General features: G+C 36.9%; 1 protein-coding gene across 1 annotated transcript in view; it reads right to left on the reverse strand.

The window, feature by feature from the left end:
* gmpr.L (guanosine monophosphate reductase L homeolog) overlaps positions 1-25,262 on the reverse strand; it is a 40,243-nt gene that overhangs the window by 4,772 nt on the left and 10,209 nt on the right. The window contains exons 2-8 of the mRNA XM_018267820.2: positions 19,360-19,479; positions 18,816-18,899; positions 15,449-15,622; positions 13,520-13,601; positions 10,893-10,999; positions 9,363-9,405; positions 273-432 (exon numbers count right to left, since the gene is read on the reverse strand). Of these exons, the coding sequence (XP_018123309.1) occupies positions 273-432; positions 9,363-9,405; positions 10,893-10,999; positions 13,520-13,601; positions 15,449-15,622; positions 18,816-18,899; positions 19,360-19,479 (770 nt within the window). The remainder of the gene's footprint in view (positions 1-272; positions 433-9,362; positions 9,406-10,892; positions 11,000-13,519; positions 13,602-15,448; positions 15,623-18,815; positions 18,900-19,359; positions 19,480-25,262) is intronic.

The following is a 25,262-nucleotide window of genomic DNA, read 5'->3' on the forward strand; positions in this document are numbered from 1 at the left end:
TGAAGATAAACATGATTATTTCAGAAACGGTACAGAATTTTTCATTGTGTTTAGAAAACTTATTTCAGTATGATGAAGTTTATTATTACATTTTCATTTTTGCGACAGTTCCCCTGTGCGACCTGTCAATGTTAACTTTGGATACCGGTATATGATATATGGAAAATGTGGTTTGTATTGAGCTGTCAGTTTTGATTGATATTTGGTGTTTAGTTACTGCTCACATTCCCATATAATCGTAGCCATGGTCTCCAGCATATAGAATACCATACCTGTACTCAGCCACTTTGCCAGCATGTTTCTTCATGGCAGTATCAGAACTCATTCCGTAGAACAACATCACCTTCTTTCCGTTCTTTTCTGTGATTTCCCCTGCACACTGATCATGTCCTGCAAGCATCCCACCCAGCATTACAAAATCTGCTCCGGCTCCTGTTATATGGAGAGAGAAAGTGATAATGAATTATAGAAGAGAATTAAACATATCTATCCATTATTAAAGAGAAATAGGCTGGGGGCATGCCCCTTTATAACAAACCTGAAGTGATAGAAAGAATGTAATTATACTGTAGCAAAGGTTTGTAGGTTATTGGCATCTTTGAAAAAAAGAAAAAAAAATATGAGGCTGTTGCCAAGGCATTTCTGCATTTTACCCATACAAAGCCTTTCCAGTTACTGCTCTTAAAGGTTCTAGATTGCAATAACAATCCATATAAACCCACTTTGCTTCTGTATGTCTCAGGAAAAAATGCACTGTTATAATAGTGTGCCAACGAATACTCCTCAACACATTTATATAAGCAACTGCTCAGAATCTAGTGGGAAATCTTTTGTTTTGTTTCTCTTGAGACCATCATAGAAAATATGCACTTAGTGTGGGAAGGTTTTAATGTTTGTGTATAGCAGAATTCCTAAACTGTGCATTAAATGATTCTTATTCCAGGAATAACGTTTTTGGGGCCTTAATCTAAATCGTTCTGTCAAAGCTATTATGCATTCAACTTGCAGGCATGCAACCGGTACGAACATGGCAAGATTATGGTAATAATACAGTGATACCTTTGTGCTCATCTAAATTGTAGGCCCGTTAAGCACTTTGTAAAAAAGGAGCATAAAATAAATAAAACAGCAAACTGTGGGGATGCACTGCCTGGGGACTGGATCAGTGGCTGGGGGGCCTTAACTTGAAGGCCAGTTGGAGTAAGATTTAGGGAGGATTCTGCTTTGCTCTTCAAAATATACCTGGAAGCTTAGCATGATAAAGAGAGTGGGATTTGGGGGTGAGCACTTACTTGCTGTTCCATATATTTTTGAAACTATGGTTCAATGGATAACACAACAGTGTCTTCATATATATACGGTACGTGAGCTAAACGGGGCCTTTACCAAAGGTTCAACCTCATAAGGAGACCAAAAAAAGATCTACAACAATCGCTACTACAGTTTAATTACTTGTAAATGAACTTTGTAATGTTAAGTCGCCTAGCTTTAGGGAAACCCCTCCTTTAACTTATAACTGATTGCCTTCATAAGGCCGACAGAATAACCCAAGGACAAGAATTGTTCATGCTATAAACTTTGCCATCTCACCCTAGAGAGAGCCCTCTCCAGTTTCCCACTGCTTGTGTTAAAGAATAATACAGAGACAAGACTTATATCTCTCCCTCTATAGACCTTGCTCATTTCACCTTAGAGAAAAACACTTCTCTTATCAACACTTAAAAGAGAACTAGAGCTACAGTACAATATCATTTGCTCCCATTTGAGAGAGCATTTTCCTTTGAACGCCTCATTTCCTGCTCTGCAGAACTGCTCCCTGCAGAGCGCTCATAAGCCATTGTAAGATTATTAGAAAACATGGAAGGATGAATATGAGGTCTCAAAAGGTTAGCAGTAAAATTCTTCTTCACTTCAGCCAGAGAAGCCATACAAATATCCAAACACTGAACAAATACCATAAGTCATATAGTGTAAGATTTAAACATTATAGTGTTTTTTACATTAGTTAATTAAGTTGGATTTATGTAGAAATCTAGACTTACCTGACATACCTGATGCCACAGATTGAAAAGAGTATAATTGCAAGAGCAATTTCCCAACCGCCCTAAGGCTGGAAAGCAAGACAATGCAGGGGTTGCATGACTGAGCCTAGTGGGGCTATAAGAGACAGACTTGATTTCCTTTTAATCTGTTGAATAAGGTGTTCAAAAATATATCCATATTTGCTTTTGGAAGTTCACGTTTTGTTCATGCACCTTTTCTACATAAGCCCAACTGAATGAGATCATGTCAAAAAAGAGGAGCATTTTTCCCCTTTAAATCTGAATCCCAGAATGACTAGGTGACCCTTTTGTACTTTCTGTATGTTACGGCAGCTTTCAAGACCACAAACAGCACAGACAGTGAAGATGCACTTGTAGTGAGATACTTAGGGGCAGATTTACTAAAGGGCGAAGTGACTAACACTGGCGATTTTTCGACAGCGTTACTGCTTTCAGGCACTTTGCCGATTTACTATCGGGCGCAGGCGTAACTTCGCTAGCGTTAGAGACAGACGCTAGTGATCATTCGCACTCTATCGCCTGGCGAATTTTCACTCTGGCGAATGGACATTACTCCGCAAATTCACTAAGATGCGGAATTTACTGAACGTTACCACTGTCGCCAGACTTGCCTTCGCCAGCTCAGACCAAGCGAAGTGCACTAGATCTTCCTCAATCTTCTGTTACTTACATCATAGTTTTAGTGGAAAAAGTTTCTAACTCCCAAAAAACGATGGTGTCTTTTCCTTTTTTCAAAGTGATAACCTGCAGTTTGGATAACTGGATCCCCCCATACATTTTCTATCATATGGAACATTAACTATACAGTGGGTTCATATGTAGGGCTTAATAACAACTCTATTTTCTTTATTAAGGTTCCATGGACATGTTTAATATAATGTATTTGCTGCAACATATACATTCATTCAACTTTACATTTCCTGCAGTATGCAAATTAGCCTGAGCAAAGAACTCTAATGAAGTTGCGCTAGGCAGAATTCAACACTAGTGCATCTTCGCTTTGACCACCGAAGTAACGATAGCAAAAATTCGCCAGCTTTTGTAACATTTTAGTAAATTTGTGTTGTCCTAGCGAATTTACGCCTGGTGAAGTGTTGCGATGGCTGTGAAGCCACAGCTGGCGAATTTTCGCCATTTAGTAAATTTACTCCATGGACTCTAAAGAGTGCACAGAAACTTATGCCACAACATTTCCTTCTCTTGCTAAATTAAAACTTCCTTATAGTTTGATAATAGCCCCAATAACACATTTTAATAACTAGTGCCTCTTGCACAAGTCTCCATGCTTGTTTGCCAGGGTTGGATGTTCTGTGTAGGGTCTGGACAGCATGATGCAGCTTTTAATGCTCACTGGCACATCATAACCATAGATCATATCACTGAAATCTAAAATAATATTACATTTTTCTTATGTGAGTGCAGTAAATGGTACAGAGTTCCCACAGACTGAACCCTATCAAAATGTTTACACACTGATGACTCTGCTTCCATCCTTAATATACATTGGCACCAGACTCGCATATATGTGACTGTACAGTTATAGGGTCCGTTATCAAGAAACCCATTATCCAGAAAGCTCCAAATCAAGGAAAGGCCGTCTCCCATAGACTCCATTTTATCCAAATAATCCAAATTTAAAAAAATTATTTAGTTTTTTTCTGTAATAATGAAATAGTACCTTGTACTTGAGCCCAACTAAGATATAATTAATTTTTATTGGAAACAAAACCAGCTTTTGGGTTTATTTAATGTTTTCATGATTTTCTAGTAGATTTGAAGATCCAAATTACGGAAAGATCCGTTATCCGGAAAACCATCCGGTCACAAGCATTCTGCATAACAGGTCCCATAGGGCCCCCATTAGAAATCACGCCAGATCCCTCCCACCCCACACAACAGTTAAAAGACCACACAGACATCAGTGCTAAAAAAGGTAACCCCCCCACACACACAAGTTGTAAAAAGCTATTGATGGTCAGTGCCCCCTTATTAGTTAAAAAAACCTGTGGTGCCAGGGCCCCCTTACATTTTTTTTTAAAAATTGGTGGTCAGGGCCCCTACAAGTTAAAAAAAATAATTGGCACCAGGGCCCCCCCATAAGTTAAAAAAAATTGGGGCCCCAAAGAACTCATGGCTTCAGGACTTCAACTTAGTCTCCTTTGGGTCTTTTCACCACTTCAGGACTTCAATTTCGCTGTTTTCTTGACTTCGGGTCTTTTCACCGCTTTGGGAGTTCGGCTTCGGCTGTTTTCGTGACTTTTCGCCGCTTTAGGATTTCGGCTGTTTGGCACTTCCGCATTTCAGCTGTCCGGGACTTCGAAAATGGCCGCACGGCTTCTGCGCTGTCCAGGGGGGCCTGGCTCTTTCGAAAGTGCAGCACTGCCGGGCCCCCCTTCAGGCCCGGGCCACTCGTACCCCCTGTCCCCCCCCTGATGGTGGCCCTGCCTGTAATTTCACTTGTTACTATGACCACCTTCCTCTGTTCATGTGCAGTACCACTAACAATAGAGAGGTCCAGTCAGGAAAGCATAAAAGAATGTAAGTTGCAAGGTTCAGGGGATATTTCTTGCACTGCAGAGTCCTGAGGTATATAAAGATCCCTATCAATTCTGGGTGGACCTGAGCCTATTTCCCTTAATGAAGGAATTTGAACAAGCAAGCCAATGAATATTACTAGGCACAATAAAGCTAAACACATTCTGAGAACGGCAGGTATCATAAATGTTTTCCAAGGCAAATTATTTGTATGTATGTATATATCTATATATATCTATAGATATATATATATATATATATATCTATATATATATATATATATATATATAAATATATATATATATCTATATATGTATAGAAAAGTCACTGATCGCAATACTTTGTTACAGTTTAATAGTCAACATCCTGAAACCATGAAAATCTCTCTCCCTATTTCGCAATTTTGTAGAGTTTTACGAAACAATTCATCTGATGACACCAGAGCTGTCCAACTTAAAGAAATGGAGGACAGATTTCTGGTTAGGGGGTATCCCCGTAGATTGCTCAAACAGGCTCTCTTTAAGGCCAAAAGGAAGGTATTGGTAAGTGCTAAGAAAGATCCAGTTGTCAATAGGGTTGTCTTTTCCTCACATTTCTCTGGGGTTTCTGGACAAATCAAAAAAGTGGTACATAGAAATTGGAATATCTTACAGGCTGACAATGGATTGAAATCAGTTATCAACAGTCCCCCTCTGATGGCTTATAAGAAAGGTGTGAACTTGCACAATCTCTTAGTTAAGACTGATCCTATTTTGAGTTATCAACAGGTACAGAAGGGATGGTTGGCCAACAGGAAGATGGGATGCTTTAGATGTCCAACCTGCACATCCTGTCGGTATATGAGTCCGAGTCATAGCTTCACACACCCCCACACGGGGAGACGCTTTGCTATCAGATCACATATTACTTGCACTACAACTCACGTTATTTACTTAATTACCTGTCCGTGCGGTCTTTCATATGTGGGTAAGACTGATCTGACTCTGAGGCTCCGGATGGATGCCCATCGTTCGGCCATTAGCACGGCTTTCAGGGACAACTGTACTACTAAACCTGTTGCCAAACATTTTTTGGAGATGGGACATCGGTTACCTACTTTTAAATATATTGGCATCGACCATATACCCCCTCCTCGGAGAGGTGGAGATAGGTCTAAACTACTCTTGCGAAGAGAATGTTTTTGGATAAAAAAACTGAATACTATGGCACCAAACGGTCTTAATGAACAGTTGTCCCTGACCTGTTTTCTTAACCAGAGATGATATTTATAATTAATACGACTTTGCCATGTTTTTTGCTTTTTTGTTGATATGACATTAGAATGACAAATACTACAATGTTTGATAGCTGTTTCAGCAACACGAGGTACGATTTGATATAAATGTGTAAATATGTTTCTTTATCACTGTCCCTAAAAGTAAGGTGAGACAGATGAGCAACTTTGTTGCGAATTATGAATCAACAGCACTTTACAAATTGTTTGCCATTTCCTATGTCATTTGTGATGTGTGTTGGTGATTTCACTTCCTGTTTGAGGAAAGAGGAGGGTATAAATACCCTAGTTTTATACACATATGGTATCTTGAGAACGGTCCCAGACCAGGACCGAAACGTCGATACATGTAATATACATTTTTAATATTTGATAAATAAATTAAATCTTTTTAAAAAATTCCAGTGTGCGCTGCTCTCTATGGATGGATTTCTGAATATTTGACATGGCAGCAGCACCTGGTATTTGATTTTTTGAAGGTGTGCGAGAGACCCACTCTGTCTTTTTTTATATATATATATATATATATATATATATATATATATATATATATATATACGCAAAAGCCATGAATATCTTGTAAATTATATCCTTATAAACGGTGAGTTCTGATGTAATTTCTGTCACATGACTCACGGAAACTTGTGTATTATAATAAATAAAGTACCCCAGAAGCCTTCGGCCTCGTGTTTTTATATGGTCATGAAACGCCTCGGTAACTTATAATATCCTTATATTTTACAAGAGGGGGTACTTTATTCACTATATATACTGGGGGGGCGAAATGTCAGTCTGTGATTGAACAATACATTTTTATTATTTTTAAGATCTGAGAGTGTGGATCTTATTCGCTGGATTTAGAGTTTATTTATTGATGTTGCACCCAGGCACATTATTTTCATTATCATGAGTGCTTGCTCTTTGGTGGATATATATATTTGAGAAAGGCTGTGCCAATAAATTTACACTTTAGTTTTTTTTAAGACCTCAGCAGTGCATTTTTTTTTGTCTATATATATATATATATATATATATATATATATATATATATATATATATATATATATATATATATATATATATATATATATATATATATATATATATATATATATATATCCAGTAACTGCTGGTCCCTCTGATGAACTCATTCAGCTTGAACGTCTCAATTTAACTTCAATGCTCTCTATACTGTATGAGCAAGAAATAAAAAAAAGCACAGAGTGTGTCCTGTTAGTGAGTATGATATTAGTGAGCAGGAAGCCGCCTCAGTCATCATAGTATCTACTCATGGGATGCAGTGTGTTTTTTTGCCCATGCTTAATCTCCTCCAGCGCTGTGGACAAAACGTCCACAATACTTTTGGTAGACAGGATCAGAAATATGGAATTAATTGCAGGCTCCATTGTTTTTCTAAATATGTCTGATCAATGAAAACATTAAACATTATAAAATTATCTTCATGTGGAATTGTTTTCCCTGGCTTTTGTGAAGATGAGACTAACGCAGCTTGCAATTTCCACCGTCTGCAAGACTCTATTTTTATTTGGTTAGATGTCCCAGACTGTTTTATTTATGCCTGTCTGTAGTGTGATAAACCCTGCACAGCAAGGTCTAACCACACACATAAAATACAATTCCAACATTTAGGCTAATGGCACACAGGGCTGATGATCGGCTTTTATACACGTGAGTTTTCTTTGCAGCAATAAATAGATTCATTCGCTCACCCTGCTGAGTGTATCCCATTCTTCATAGCATTAGAAAAAATGGGGTTGAGAGAAGCAGATTAGCTCAAATCAGTGGGATGGCCCTGAAAATGCCTGTTTTCCCATTTTTCAGGCTGATTCCTGCTCTGTTCCGTGTAGCCACACGCATGCAGATGCTTGAGCTGAACTGCTTCTCTCCACCTCATTAAATTCCACAGATGGAGAGAAGTTTTCCATAAGCCTGGTGTGCCCTTGCAGTGTGAGCTTATTTTTCTGGTCCTGTAACAGCACTGTGACAAGGCATTTCAGGTGGCAGGTTTCTTTGTGATAGTTTTGGTAATAAGTACACAAAAAACAGTCTGGTCATACCAAAATTAGTACTTCAAGCATAAAAAGCGACTCAGTGCAAACTTTAAGTATGTTTCAGTACAATTGTTGATTACTAACAATATAAACAGTATTAGAGCAACTTCTCATGGGGTATTTCGATCAACAGACAATGATCAAAACTCCTTCTAGTCGGTCACTTACTATTGACATGAATGGTAAATTCATGGGTTATTAAAGTCAAAGGTAAGAGACCTATTGCAAGTAGCCGGGGATTTGCCCCTAAAATATAGTGAGGAAATGTCTTAAGGAAGGGAAAAACTTGGAAATTTTTTTCCAAAGAGGAGCAGAAAACTAAAGAAAAGATTTAATAAACTTGAAAGTTTTTAACAAATTGCCACTCACTAGTGTAATGGGCTTTTATCTTCCTCTAAATTATATATTTTTTTAATGGGGAATATAGAGAAGCCAAATAAATCACACTGACCTAGTTTTATGGTACAAACTATGTTGTTCCTGATGCTGAATATCTCGACTTTTCCATAACAAGTTGTTTTTGGCTAATTGTGCCCTATTGCCACTAGGGTACCTGCCTTGTCTGGAATACCAAGCTCCTTGATGGCTGTTTGTGCTTGGATTTTTGTAATAAAGAAAGTCTTCAAAAAAATAAGGCAGGTTGTGCTAAGATTATATAGGCATTCGGGCTAACTTATGAGCAGTAAGGCAGGGTGAAAATTGCAAAAAACTCTGACTGAATGCATTGTCCTAGGCCTATTTGCTTTGTTTTGGAGTGCAGAGACCTATGGCCAGTCCAATGAATACAGAGCAACCTGCAAGTTCCAGAGCTGTAGTCGTCCTACCTCCTGTCTCCTAACTTGTTATCCAGACACAGAGGCTGACACTGGTATGTGCATGCCAATGTTGCACCACATGCAAGATTTTAACAAGTTAGAGGTTCAGTCCGTAGGCAGTAATCAAGCGGGAGTTCTTGCTGACTGAGCACTAAGGGGTGCAATTCTGCTCAGACATCGTAAATGACCCCTACGTTGTCAAAGACTGAAAGCAGTCTGTAACACATTCCTTGGAAGCTAGCATGTACTATTATTATTTTTATTTGCAACATACTGTTGTCCAAAAGAGGTTATAATAACCATTTAATGGTTCTGGTCAGTTTTTGATTTCACACTAAAGCCAATTTAACAAAAATAAATTTTTGTCCCCCTGATCCAACTGGCTAAATGTCTACTTGCCAGCATTCCAGCAGTTGAACATCTTGTTTTTACATATTGTCCACCTATCTATAGAAGCTATTATCTGCATCAGTGATTACATAAGAGATGTAGGAAGTGCTAAGGTACAAGCTATAGCAATTAGCAATGAGATTTGCCCATATGATTTGAAGCCTGTTTAGAACATACAATAAAGGTTGTGCTGCCAATTGTTCAAGCAACTTACCAAATGCTTTGGCGACATCTCCTGGACAACTGCAGCCTCCGTCCTTAAAGCAAAACAAACTTAAATCACTCACAAAGCAAAATGAACAGTATCGATTTTTAAGCTGTTATGCAAATTACATTAGGGTTGCAGGGCTGCTCTGTGTCACTACTTCACTATTGTCCAGCAAGGCACATGCTTCATACACATCTCTATTTGATGTAGCAATAATCAGCATTACTCAAAACTAGAGAAGCACCAAATCCATTATTTTTGAATATGGGCAAATATTAAGTCCTCCACAAAATATATGGCTAAATATTGCACCAAATTTGAAAACTAACTGGCATATTCTTATGCATAACAAAATAAAATGTAATATTTGGAAAAAAAAATATACCACTTTCATTTGTCAAGAGCTTTAATGTAACATTAGGGTTTGGATTTAACGGCATTTTAAGGGTTTTGGTTGGAATTTAGTAAAATAACAGCACTGTTTGTAGGATCTGGAGTCAGCTGAATCCCAAACCATTATAGGCTCTAACAAGCACGGCCCTATTTACCTCTTCTATAAATCAATATGTGTATGCTTAATTCATATATCCATCTATTGTCCCTTTGTGGAATATATAGGCGCTTTATAAATCTGTGTCAATAGTAATAGTAATAATCCTGGATTTTGCTGCATTTCTACTCAAAACTGCTTGATTTGAAAGATATTTTTTGTTGTTGTGTACAGTAAAACTGGGTACAGGGTATACAAGTAGAGCTATATAAATATACCCATACATATATGCACTCAATGTTGTTAATTGCAAATATAACTATAAATTACACTGCGGCTTTAATGCACCATTAGATATAGATTCAGAACACATGTAAATACATGTAGTACAGCACCATCTAGCTGCGGCTTCTAGAAAAAACCCCCACTAAATTTGCTGTAGGGATGTCAACAACATAGGTGAAAAATTTCAAAATTACTTTTTTAGCACTGACCATTATTTATAGGGGAAATTACAGCTTATTCTGGTACTGATGTTTGATACGGATACTGTGTTGGAAGCTTGGCTACCATGTGCAAGCCAGTCTATTTCCTACAGTCTGAGCCAGCAGAATTAGAATGCTAATATCCACATCAAGGATTTTATTTTAGGCAAACTGGGACCTGTTCCACACAGCTTGCAATCGTAGTGGAGTGTGTGGCACTAATTTTATAGTCACACAAAAAGCTGTGAACTGTATACCAACTCGGCAACTGTTGCTCATACCATATCCAGTCAATGGGCAGCTGTTGCTGAGCTACTTCTAAAAGCTATAGTTCTACAAAAGCTATAGTGCTGAACATTGTACAGAGACCAGGCTATGCCACACTAGAACACACACTAGTAACAGAATTATTATTTTAGCCAAGAAGGACATTAAATATATGAATGTGTAAGAACTCATAAACTAAATTAATACAAGATTCCCAGGCACATTGATTGTGCACCATGACATTCAGATGATGTGAGGTTATGCACAAACTGAAAATGTCCCTCCTTCACTTACGGAAATGATGTGTCCTTTCAGCCCATGGGCAGAGTCAGCACATTCAATCACAGCGCTCAGTTGGGGGTAACCAACACCGGTCTTAATCCTGGTAGTGCACACCGATCCTGTGAATAAAACATGATCACTAGTGTTTCCTTAAAATTAATATGACATTGCTGTGCAGCCATGTAGAGTTTCTCCTAAATACTCTAGTTGTCTTTACCTATACACCCCTGGCTTAAGGCTAGTCCTTGGATGTGACATCAAGCCTTTCCCTGGCAACAATGTAGACAATGGGTTGTTTGCAAGTGGGTTAACAGCCTGCCAAGAACATGGAATCTATTTTTCTGGTTCTATATTATTTACACACTATTTCCACATTGTGTGGATTGTCTTACAGTTGAAGATCATTCACCACAGACCTAATAATTCTATATGAAGAGTGAGCAGTACTTGATGATAAGGAAGTTGTATTTTCAAATTCTATTCAAGGAGGATAAAGATTTAAGAGAATCAAATAAAAAGCTTTCAAATATGAGGGTTTATTGTATTTGTGTTTTATTGAAACGTCAGATATCCCCAGTACAGGTATGGGATCTGTTCTCCGGAAACCCGTTATCCAGAAAGCTCCAAATTACGGAAAGGCTGTCTCCCATAGACTCTTTTATAATCAAATAAGCCTTTTTATTTTTAAATGATTTCCTTTTTCTCTGTAATAATAAAACAGCACCTTGTAATTGATACACCTTGTAATTGATACAAATTAATCCTTATTGGAAGCAAAACCAATTTATTGGGTTTTTATAAATGTTAACATGATTTTATGAAGATCCCAATTATGGAAAGACCCATTATACGGAAATCTCCAGGTCCCGAGCATTCTGGATAACAGGTCCCATACCTGTTCTTCCTTATCTATTTGAGAAAAAATTATTTGGCACATACTGTTGCAATATGAAGTATTTATCTCAACATTGAGAAATGCAACGTACAGTGTAATCTACTTTTTTCTGAAGTCTGGCCACAAAACATAAGACACAGGTTCAAGGAAAAAAATGTTTATTATTTGATATAATATAAGTTTTATACCCCCAACTTGTTAAAATGTGAGGTCAGCAAATAACACTCTTAAATTTGTGATCCGTTTGCTTTGTCAAGATGCCCAGATCGGTAAAATACTGTAGTCTCGTTTTGCATTCATAACTAGACCGTATTAAGATCAGCCAGTGTGTGGCCAACAGTTTTACTTCGTTGAGATCAGTCCATACCCTTATTATTGCCTTTACTTTATGGACATAAACATGCAATTAATTTCATACATGGAGTTCCAATTTTTTATAAGCATTTCTTTTATCTGTGGCTAAATGATTAGTTTGTACTAACAAATATTGATGAATTCTGTATTAATGTAAAAAAAAAAAATATTTATATTTATTTGGGGAAGTTCAGATGTCAAACATGCTTGTCTGTGCAGCATATCATTACTAAGATAAGGAAAATTACTTAATGTTTACCTAGTAGAAAAACATGAGACCATTTCCCAGTTGCATATACAAAAGGAAGAGAAACAGTCTTTACGACCATTCTGGAAAATGTATATAAATACCTGTGGATGTTATACTATGGCATTTCCTACTGTAACAAATTATATTTGGAGCAAGCACAGTATGTGTAACCTTTAACTCCCATGCAGCTGCCAAACAACAATTCTCAAATTCTCACGACAGCCTTAGCTAAGGTGACATAGAACCATTTCTTCCTAAAAATAACATGGGAGACTTTTAAATGAATCTTTTTTTTATCTGAAATAAAATATAATACAGTTCTGAGTTCCTCCAGAGCATATGCCATGGTGCCACACCAAGAGAAGCTGGTTTATTCACAAAATTACATCATGTATATGCAATGCATATTCTAAGTCTCTTCCGTCCTCGGTTAATAATTGTTTCAGGACATCCGTAGAGCGGTGCCGTACAGCTGTCCCTGTAGTGATTTGCATTAGCATGCCTATTCAAAGCAGTGCAGTAAAATGCACTGAAGTATTTATATATTACCCTTACCCTTGGAAGCATTTCATCTTATGAATATCTAATAAGGTTTGGCTGCCTAAAATGAAATATACATGTAAGAGCTGCCTGTCATTTCCTCTTATTTACATACTGTTTGAATAAATATATTTATTGTTTGCTTGTGTATTGCTTAATTGTACTCCTTTAATTTAAATGTATCACTTGCTGATGTATAGCATATATGTGTTTGTGTATGTTTATGTAGGGCCCTAGATAAGACTGGTCTGTGTAACCATGGAAAAGAAAGCCCTGTGGGTGGTGGTTCAAGGATATAAAGTGGTGTCCCCTTAGTGCTATAATAGGGTGGGGGTGCCATGTTAGGTTTTATTTTCAGAGTGAGAAAAGACAGGGGCAGGGAAGGCACAAGAGTAACAGTTGTACCACTTTTTATATCCTAAAACAGGGCACAGCCTGAAACATCAGTCAACTCATTTCTGAATGTGTTCTCAAATACTAAGGAAGCCAAAGCGGAAACAGTAGGCAATATGGAAGGATGTGTTGGTAATGAAAAATATTTTCCACTCACGGTTAACTCACAGCAAATATAAATGAGTCTCTATGTCAGTATAAACTTGCCTGGTCCAATTCCAACTTTAATGATGTCTGCTCCTGAAAGAATGAGCTCTTCTACCATTTCTCCTGTTACCACATTGCCAGCCTGGAAAAAAGAGAAAACACATGGACATTCATTCAAGCAGAAACCACCCCACCAAAGTCAAACTTGGGAGGAGGCAGAAATAGATTATTCAATCTTATTTTTGTACTGGAAAATGCTTTCAGTGGCGGTTTCCTGTGGCTGTTAGGAAAAGGTTAGAGCTGGGGATAGGATGTAAGGTATTTCTAAAATGAAATGATCCCATGCTGGCATGCATTTATATACCTATTTATATAGAACTGCAGTTGTATGGCTCTTCTAGAGAAATAAATAATATAACCACTAAGAGGGTGTGTGGGAAAAAAAAATATGCTTTTCAGTACTAATGTTGGTATTTCTTTGTGTACTAAAAAACACAATTGCCGTTAAGATTCGTCTTATATACTGTATTCATTTCAAATACAGGATTTTGATTCACTGTCTGGACATAAGATGTCAATCACACTTCTTTTACAGGTCCTTTCATTGATTTTTTTTTCTGCATTCACATTTTAAAATGGAAAGGAGATGCCATGACCTGTGAGATTTATAGAATCAATAAAAATGGGATATAATGAGGATAAAGGTATTCCCACAAAAACAAATTTGGCTATTTCTTCCGACAGTACAACAGATTGCATACTATTAATAAGGCTAATGTCACACGCTGGGGGTCATTTATCAACACTGGGCAGTAACACATTGTAACCGATCAAATTGCTGCATTTATTGTTCTACTTTCAGCTGGCTTTAAAAAGCTCCGATTGGTTGCTATAGGTAACTGCCCATGGGCAAATTTGCCCTGTGTTGATAAATGAGCGCCACTGACTTCAATGGGATATGCACATAGGAGCAGGTGTAAGTGCATTTTCACAAACAAAAACTCTGAAAAAGGAAAATAAATGAGCATGTACATTCTCAGCTGAAAAGCCTAGAAGTCTTCTGTAAGACTGTTTGATAAGTAGGGCAGTATATCAAATAAATTCACCAACTATTGGGAACCACAAGAAAGAGTAAGATCAAATAATCCATTTGGAAACTGTACAAATGTATTCAGCCTTTTCATATCCAAAACAGCACCTGAAAGATGATTATTATTAGAAAACGTATTGACTAGAACTCTTTTATTTTGGAGGCTTATTCACAATCACAAGTATTAAACTGAACTACCATAGCAACTAACCAACTTTGCCTTACTTTTGTAACTTATATTAGACTGTTTAAATGTCTCTTCAGGTGCCCTGCCTTAAAGAATTTCTGCCAGCTCTTGAACTTCAAAAAGACCTTGAATTAGAACCTTCAAATCTTGACTTCTTTCTCTCATGAGACTGGATACAGGTGTGGGACCTGTTATCCAAAATGCTCGGGACCTTGGTTTTCCGGATAACGGATCTTTCCATAATTTGGGTCTTCATGCCTTAAGTCTACTAGAAATTCATGTAAACATGAAATAAACCCAATAGGCTGGTTTTGCTTCCAATAAGGATTAATTATATCTTAGTTGGGATCAAGTACAAGCTACTGTTTTATTATTACAGAGAAAAAGGAAATTATTTTTAAAAATTTGGATTATTTGGATAAAATGGAGTCTATGGGTCTGGATATCGGGTTTCCGGATAAGGGATCCTATACCTGTACTTCTCCTATACTTTTAATTCAGTTTTCAACTTGTCTTCATTTTTTAACTTGGTTTTACATTATTTACATTTCTGTTTTCAGCCTTTAGACCTAGCAAGCAGGTAGCAGTTTGAAAGTTACAATAAAAGATGAATAGTAGAAAAAAAACTAGCATATTAAGAGTTTGAGAAGTCTTGCATGATGAATACTGGGAAAGTGGGATTTTGTTAAGATATAAAACATAGATTACTCACCATGATTGTATGGTTCGGGAATTTCGCATGCACTGTTTTTACAAATTCTACAAAGTGTTCTGAGTATCCATTGGCAACGTCCAAGCATATGTATTTGATAAGTGGAATTGCTTCTAGAATACTGCTCAGCCTTTCCAGATCTGCTTGACCACTGCCAGAACTTACTGCTACATGCTATAAAATGGAAAAACAAGATAAGTTCAAGTTAGTATAAGATCAAGTTAGTATATAAAGTATAAACTGTACATGCACTTTTGGATTTTGTAGCTGTTGCAGCTAACATTTCAGTAATAAACAGTTATAGGAACATTTATCAAGGGTCAAATTTCGAATTCACGTGAGTTTTTAAAAACTCCCATGAATTCAAAAATACGACCAATTGAAGCGTATTAATAAGATCAAATTTTTTAAACGTGGACGAATTGAAACAACCCTAAAACTTGAATAGAATTTAATTCAAATTATAAAAACTTGATTTGAGTTTTTTTCAGAAAGGCTGCAAAATCACCAAATTGATCCCTGGACCTCTCCCATTGACTTATGCAGTAATTTGGCAGGTTTTAGGTGGCGAATAGTTAAATTCAAGTTCTTAAAGGGCCAGAGTATGATAAAGCTCAAAATTCTAATTCAAATTAAAACTCAAATCAAGTTTTTATAATTCACAATTCGAATTTGAGCGTTTTGACCAAAAAAAATTCAAAAATTTGAATTTTCACCTCGACCCTTAATTAATCTTCCCCGAAGTATTTATTGCTGCCCACTTCTAAGTGAATGCAGAAGTTACTCATACTCCATCTAACCAGCAATTCATAGAGCTACGAAATGGTGTTTGTACTGTACATGACAAAAATAGGAAATGTTTACAAAATGTCCTGTATAGGATGAAAAGCTGATATAAATAGGTCTTTTTATAATTTAGGTTATTGTAACTATCATACTTGAAGTGAGGGATTTATTTGTGCTCATGCGAATCAATGCTCTTGTCTTGCTTTGTGGCTGGAAATCTACATATTTAAGGAAATGTAAATGCAAGGTTTAGTTCTAGCTTACCCACAGCAACCAACGTTTATTAAAATTACATTTTTATTATGCAAATACAAATAAGGGTACCCCTTTAAATACATGAAAAAACACAATTGGGATTATCAATAAATATAAGTGTAACTGGGGAATATTTTACTGTTAACCTGTTATATTTACCTATTATATTTTACTGTTAAAGGAAAACTATACTCCCCAAACAATGTAGGTCTCTATAAAAAGATATTGCATAAAACAGCTCATGTGTAAAACCCTGCTTCATGTAAACAAATCATTTTCATAATAATATACTTTTCTAGTAGTATGTGTCATTGGGTAATCATAAATAGAAAATTGCCATTTTAAAAAAAAGGGCCGCCCCTGGGATCGTATGATTCACTGTGCACACAAACATACCAAACAAACTATACTTGTTCCATGAGCCAATTAACAGACAGAGTTCTGTCTTTTGCTTCAACACTTCTTCCTGTTACAGTTAGAGTTGTAGTATTTCTGGTCAGGTGATGTCTAAGGCAGCACAGAGACCATCACAAAATGGTGGTTCAAGGCAAGAGATGTAAAAGGGCAATATTTATTTAAATATATATAACAGTTTCATAAGATTCTTTTAATATGCCACTTAATATGATATAAACTATCTGTTGCTTAAGTATTCATTTTGGGGGTATAGTTTTCCTTTAAGTACATAACAAAACTGCACCAGAAGCACCCTGTGCCTAAATACCTACAATATGCATCTCTAAATAAATCTAATTTCACTAACTCTAAGGGGGTTATTTATTAAACATAATTTTTTTCTAGTCTAGCTTTTTGGAGCAAAACTCGAATTTTTCAAGATTTATTATACACATATGATGCAAAAAGCCAGAATCCGAAAATTCGCCACCTCAGACCTGTCGTGGTTCTGTATAAGAAAATGCGAGAGGCACCAATCCCAAACTGAAGTTATTATGATCTTCAGTGGGTTTAGCCCGAAAATCTGTACTTTTTCAGGGTTTTCGTGCAAAGACTCAAACAAATTGAGCAATTCGGGAAAAAAAGCCTGAAAAATGTGAGAGTTGCAGGTTTTCTTTTATCCCTCCGTTTTATCAAATTTTCTCGATTAATTTGAGGTCAAATAGAGCACAGGAGTTTGGTTGTGTTTTTTTTAAATAAAATATGAGATATATTCGGATTTTAGTAAATAACCCCCTAAATGTTTCATGATATATTATATTGGAAGTGGAGATTCCAAACCACTGTTTAATGAGCACTGAAACGAACATTTCAGGGGTTTTTAAGGGCTCTATTTGATCAACTTACAACATTTTTGTATACTGACATTTATGTGTAAGAGTTATATTGTTTACCTCACTTAAGTCATTATACCTAGATTGTAGTATAAGCAACACCTCTAGGGATCATCAATATGTGGCTACTGCAGTTGCCTATGGAGAACACCATGGCAAAGTGAGGAAATTTGTTTAATACAGGTATGGGACCTCGGGTTTTTCTGATAACGGATCTTTTGCCTTATGTCTACTAGAATTCATTTAAACATTAAATAAACCCAATAGGCTGGTTTTGCTTCCAAAATGAATTAATTATATCTTAGTTGGGATCTAGTACAAGCTACAGTTTTATTATTACAGAGAAAAATGAAATCATTTTTAAAAATTTGGATTATTTGGATAAAATGGAGTCTATGGGAGACAGCCATTCTGTAATTCGGAGCTTTCTGGATATCGGGTTTCCGGATAAGGGATCCTATACCTGTACTCAGAAACCTGTAAAATATCCTTATAAACAGTGCTCACTGATGTAATCAGCTATGGTCAAAGTTTAGGCCATGTGTCACATGACTCAAGTCATAAATTTAAATTATTAGGATATTAGAAGTCACCTCACTGATACATGACACACTTACTAACTTATTGTTAGCTAATATAATACATATATACAGTAGGGATGAGGCTCAACAGCTGTTATCGGGGACAGGGATACCAGGCTACAAGGAAAACTCCCAGGTATCAGTGGGCCCTCCTGCTAAACATTTAGCCTTCTAAGCCTACACCTATGATCATCCCATTTATGAGTGAAATCAAATAGAAGAAATAGAGGGTACGGATAGACAAGTGTATGAAAAGAAATAAGAATAGAACAATAAAGAAAATAAGTGAAGAAGAGAAAACAAATAACTTAGAGCATAGGCCTGTTATAGTCCACTGGATGAATAAAAAGAAACTAATTGTGGTAAGTAAAAATAATGGCATGTACCATTTTGCAAGAAATAATACATTTATCACTGTACATATGACATAAGATCATCAAAGCCTTTTACTGGTACCTCCAGGAATTCGGGGGAAGAAGATGCAAACTGCTTCCAGTCTTCCAGTGAATAATGCTTGTGTATTGCAGTGAACAGTGTATGCTAAAAGACAAGAAAAGCAACACAACGTAAGAGGTTTAAATTGGAAGTGTCTTTGGAATCTTAATTGTAAATTAATTTGCCATACTAGTGTAACCGTGTAATTCCAAAAACCGAGCAAATGATGCAGTTGCAAATGTCATTAAATGATCATTCAAGAGAAGTCAACTAATTATTAGGGGTATAATGATCCATCTCTTTTAATTGTAAATTAACATAAGGAGTGGATCATTATCACCTTATTGACAAAGTAATGTGACATCTGTGGCTTCTCAGAATACTGTTTCTGGGGTCAGAGTAGTGTTTCCCACTTGTTCATCAGACCCATTTTGGATGACTCTACTGCCTAATGCTCCAGTTCTGTCAATTAAGTTCTTGCTGTTTGCACCCAGGAGCTTCACAATAAGAATTTAAGACACTTTGCTAAACATACCCCTAGTTATATGTAACCTAAATTACTCACCTTGCTCAATGCTTTTGCCATTTCAAAGGTGCCAACAGTATCCATATTGGCAGCAATGATAGGTATGCCAGTATAGGTCTGCTTGGAGTTCCGGAATGTAAAGGTGCGTATCAGATCTACCTATGAGTCAAACATAGACAATCTAAGGAAGGTAACGGCAAATCATTTGTATTTATTTATTTGTTTACATATAGGATAAGGCAGGATTTGGGGACAGGCCACCGACATGGCTGTTCAGCCCTGAGCACAAGTCTTGGAAATCTGCCTAACACAATGAAAGCTCACATAATAAATCTTTGCTAATACAGCTATTGCAGAAACTTCTTATTTCAGAAAGGCATGCATTCAATTCTTAAATCAAGTGCCAAGCATTTGATCAGTTATAAAACAATAAAAGTGGTTTAACCTGTACTGCAAATCTGCAACAGAAAAAATGGCAAAAGACCCAATTTGAACTGGATAAGAATAGGGTGTTTTCATGCCATGATATACTGTAGTTGGATAATTTACAAGAATCTGTCCATACAGCAATCAAATTGATAGTCTATGTATCCTACATTCTAAATGGCCCTTGTTGTAAAGTTTATGTTGGACAAACCACACACTGTGCGAATTAAGGAAACAAACATCACACCCTGTACGAATTAAGCAACACAAAAATTATAATAGGAATGCTAAAACACTTAAATTCCATTGACCCCCAATGAATTTCTGATGGAGCCATGGCCTGAGTGCAGCTACACGGAGCAGAGATTAGCCCGAAAAACACAAAAGCATGCATTTTTGGTCCAATCTGTTCTCGAGAAGCTGCACTCACAGACCTGCAGAAGAGAGCTGATCCACTTCTATTTGCCTACAAAACACAGGTGGCAAGAAGTGGACCGTATGCCACATATAACTGTGGCTTTACAGTTTATCTTTCCTTTAGCAGTGAGAACTATATTTGGCTGCCCTATATTTGGCTGCCAATAGGCCCGCTGTCATTTGTCGCCCCCATCCCCTCCCATTTATTCCCTCAAATTCGTCGGGACCAGAGCAATGGGGATTGGCGCATGGGAGATTTAAAAAATTATCGTATATCCTGCTCATCCCCAGTGTTTCTGAACCAATGTGGGTGTGGTTGGGCAGCATGCCGCCCCCTAAAATCCTGCCGTCCTGAAACCGGGCCTTAGTGGCCTCTCCACAAATCCGGGCCTGACTGCCCTAGTGTTGCTACATATGAGCAATGCAGTTGTAAAATTGGGCGTTCCAAATATGCATAATTGTTGGGCCACCTGGCACTCTTGGACCCTTTATGTGGAACATAATGGACATACCACTTTTACATACTAATATATCATACTGGATCCCTACCCATTAAAGAAAACAGATGTTTACACGACGCCATGCCAAGTAGTGGAGTTTACCTTTGTTATAAGCTTTTAGTATTGTTTAATGGATATACTGTATTTATTCTGTATATGCTGCATATACCCTCTTAACATTGTTGCTTTTCTTACTAAATTTTGTATTACATACTGTGACCCGTACCACACTCCACAGAATTGACTCCAAAACACTATAACATCCCAATCCCTCAGATAGGAACTTATCCTGACTTACGTTCCCTTTCATCTCCTTTCCTCTTAGAGTGAAATAGTATCCGTTAAAATAATTTGTTTACATGCAGAGGACCTTATCCTCATCTTTCTTAGAACTGGTATGGGATCCGTTATCTGGAAACCCATTATCCAGAAAATTCCAAATTATGGAAAGACCGTCTTCCATAGACTCCATTTTATCCAAATTTTTTAAAAAGTATTTCCTTTTACTCTGTAATAATACAATAATACCTTGTACTTGACACAAACTTAGATATTTTTGAATTTCCCCTCCTTTTAATCAATTTTATATATCTGAAGATAGATCATTTCCTTTTTTATCCAAACTTAGATATTATTAATCCATATTGGAAGCAAAATCAGCCTATTGTGTTTAATGTTGACATGATTTTCTAGTAGACTTTAGGTATTTAGATCCAAATTACGGAAACATCTGTTATCTGGAAAACCCCAGGTCCAGGGCATTCTGAATAACAGGTCCCACGCCTGTACACTGAACTTTTATATATATCATCCTTTTTTCTTTTTGTATAGCTATAAAAAGTACCTTGTGTAGTCCCTGTGCATCTACATAATATAGTGTTACAATGGTCTTAAATGAAAGGAAAATATCAAGTCAAATCTAGCCATTCATTGAATCAGTTCAAAATATGGGCTTGAAATATGGCCAAAGAAACAGCTCTCTCTGTCAGATGTATACATTTAGAAATCTGGCTGCGTTCAAAGAAAGCTATTTAAGAAAGCAAATAAATTCCAAAAATAACAAATACAAAACTTTATTTGCTCCACAATTAAATCCCTTTAATTCAAACAATGCACTTGGAATAGTTAATTTGCATGTTCAGTCCAAAGAACTATATTCAGAAATAAGGCTTTTTCCATTGTCAGCTTTACTTCTAAAATAAGAACTGGATAATACTTATCTTTTTTATCTTACTTTCTAAAAAAATCTAGCAAGCTTGTTGAGCCAAAGCACTGCAAATACGGATGCATCAAATCCACAATTTTGTTTATTACAGAATCCACCACAAAACATATGGCTGAATGCCAAACATATGGCTGAATGCCAAACAGTCCCCAGTTGTCCACTGGTCTAGTGATATTCAGGGTTTGGATTTAGTTTAGACAATAGTCTGAATATGATAAGCATAAGAATGTTTTTTAGGTTTTGAAGCAAGTATAGACTATTTACGTGACATTAATTATGCGTTATACATAAAAGTGTTTATTAAAACAAGCACCATAACATAGTGGTGTTCCAAGAAAAAATAGATTACCACTTTATCACTACACGTAACAATTTAAAATAACGTGTACATTAAAAATTGTGTGATGAATGTGTAAAGTTCGGAACTAAAATGCTGTTTAAAAACCTTTTCTACATACTTTCCACCCTCACCTTGTTCTATGGAGTTAAGTTGGTTGCTCCAGCTCTGAGGTGGTATAAATCAAAGCACAAACCTTTATACATTTTACCACTTTTGATAATGGAATGGGCTCTGCCCAACAAATTTAGAAATGGACAGTGAGAAATAATTTCAAAGGTGCCAACAGTATCCATAAATAAACACAAATGATTTACTGCCCAGTGCCATCTCCATTCAGAAATGCTTTATTAACCCTTTAAGTGCCAGCAGAATTTCACATTTTGGTTACGCGAAATGCCAGCCGTTTTTGAAACATTTTGTGCTCTCTCACTTTAGGGGCATTTTCTGAGGGGAAACCTATAGTTTACCTAGGAAAACTATACATTGTTTTTTTCGGTAGAAACTGAGCTTTCTAAATCTGCCTGAGTTTTCATGTATTTCCACCTGTGCAAAAAAATTTATAGTGCTAAATACCAAAAAAAAATGAAAAATTACCATTTTTCATCGTATATCAATTTATACCAGAAAGATATTTCATTTTAGGGATGAAAATCCAACTGATTTGGAAAGCCTTATGTCTCTCGAACGTGCCAATACCAGATATGTATAGTTTTAGGGAGATTTAGGATTTCTGTACAGCAAAAACTCCCGGCAGTATATTACCGAATTTTGAAAGCACTAAGGCAGAAAACAGCATGCTTTAGATTCCAAGGCAAAAAATCCTGAAACCGTAGGTTTACCCCAGAAAACCATACATTTTTGAAAAGTACACATTCTGCCGGTTACAAAATGGGTAACTATGTCTCTCTACTCCCAACTACCAAACATAAAAGCTTGTCTGAAAATAGCGGTTTTTCAAAAAAAAATTCAAAATTCTGAAAAATCATTTCAAAGGTTTTATTTTGCTGCTCCGCATATCCCAAACTATATTAGGTACCAAGAAAAAGCACCTGAAATATGATTGCCAGGGGTCCACTGAACAGTTTGATACCCATTATGCATAGGTTTACCAAAGTATCTGGCATTTAGAGACACCAATATGAAGTTAGCACATCCAAATTGATCAGGACTTTACTTCAGCTACTGAGAAATCAACACATTGACTGCATTTTTTGTGGGGTAAAAACACAGAAATATATGTTTACCCCCCAAACCCATATATTTTTGGAAAGTACACATTCTACTGAATCTAAAATGGGTACCCATGCCTTTCTGCTCCAAACTACTGAGTCGCAAGGCTTTCCCAAAATTGTCGGTTTTGGTGAAATATCTGAAAATTGCCTCAAACCTTCAACTTCCCAACACCATATCGCCCATGTATCATTACGTACTAAGAAAAAGCACCCTAAATATGATTGCCAGGGTTCCTCTGAACATTTTGGTGGTCATTGTTCATAAGTTTACCAAAGTATCTGGCATTTAGAGGCCCCAAAATGAAGTTAGCGCATACAAACAGTCCCGTGGGTAACTTCAGCTAATGAAAGATCAACACATTGACTGCATTTTTGTGGGGTAAAAACACAGAAATATATGTTTACCCCCCAAAACCCATATATTTTTGGAAAGTACACATTCTACCGAATCTAAAATGGGTACCCATGCCTTTCTGCTCCAAACTACTGAGTCGCAAGGCTTTCCCAAAATTGTCGGTTTTGGTGAAATAACTGAAAATTGCCTCAAAGCTTCAACTTCCCAGCACCATATCACCCATGTATCGTTACGCACCAAAAAAAAGCACCCTAAATATGATTGCCAGGGTTCCTCCAAACAATTTGGTGGCCATTGTTCATAGGTTTACCAAAGTATCTGGCATTTAGAGGCCTCAAAATGAAGTTAGCGCATACAAATAGTCCTGTGGGTAACTTCATCTAATGAAAAATCAACACATTGACTGCATTTTTGTGGGGTAAAAACACAGAAATATATGTTTACCCCCCAAACCCATATATTTTTGGAAAGTACACATTCTACTGAATCTAAAATGGGTACCCATGCCTTTCTGCTCCAAACTACTGAGTCGCAAGGCTTTCCCAAAGTTGTCGGTTTTGGTGAAATATCTGAAAATTGCCTCAAAGCTTCAACTTCCCAGCACCATATCACCCATGTGTCATTACGTACTAAGAAAAAGCACCCTAAATATGATTGCCAGGGTTCCTCTGAACATTTTGGTGGCCATTGTTCATAAGTTTACCAAAGTGTCTGGCATTTAGAGGCCCCAAAATGAAGTTAGCGCATACAAACAGTCCCGTGGGTAACTTCATCTAATGAAAAATCAACACATTGACTGCATTTTTGTGGGGTAAAAACACAGAAATATATGTTTACCCCCCAAACCCATATATTTTTGGAAAGTACACATTCTACAGAATCTAAAATGGGTACCCATGCCTTATTGCTCCAAACTACTGAGTCGCCAGGCTTTCCCAAAGTTGTCGGTTTTGGTGAAATATCTGAAAATTGCCTCAAAGCTTCAACTTCCCAGTACCAGATCACCCATGTGTCATTACGTACTAAGAAAAAGCACCCTAAATATGATTGCCAGGGTTCCTCCGAACAGTTTGGTGGCCATTGTTCATAAGTTTACCAAAGTATCTGGCATTTAGAGGCCCCAAAATGAAGTTAGCGCATACAAACAGTCCCGTGGGTAACTTCAGCTAATGAAAAATCAACACATTGACTGCATTTTTGTGGGGTAAAAACACAGAAATATATGTTTACCCCCCAAAACCCATATATTTTTGGAAAGTACACATTCTACAGAATCTAAAATGGGTACCCATGCCTTTCTGCTCCAAACTACTGAGTCGCAAGGCTTTCCCACAATTGTCGGTTTTGGTGAAATATCTGAAAATTGCCTCAAAGCTTCAACTTCTCAGCACCATATCACCCATGTATCGTTATGCACCAAGAAAAAGCACCCTAAATATGATTGCCA

This window comes from Xenopus laevis, chromosome 6L, assembly GCF_017654675.1.
Source record: "Xenopus laevis strain J_2021 chromosome 6L, Xenopus_laevis_v10.1, whole genome shotgun sequence".
In the NCBI taxonomy this organism is placed as follows: domain Eukaryota; kingdom Metazoa; phylum Chordata; class Amphibia; order Anura; family Pipidae; genus Xenopus; species Xenopus laevis.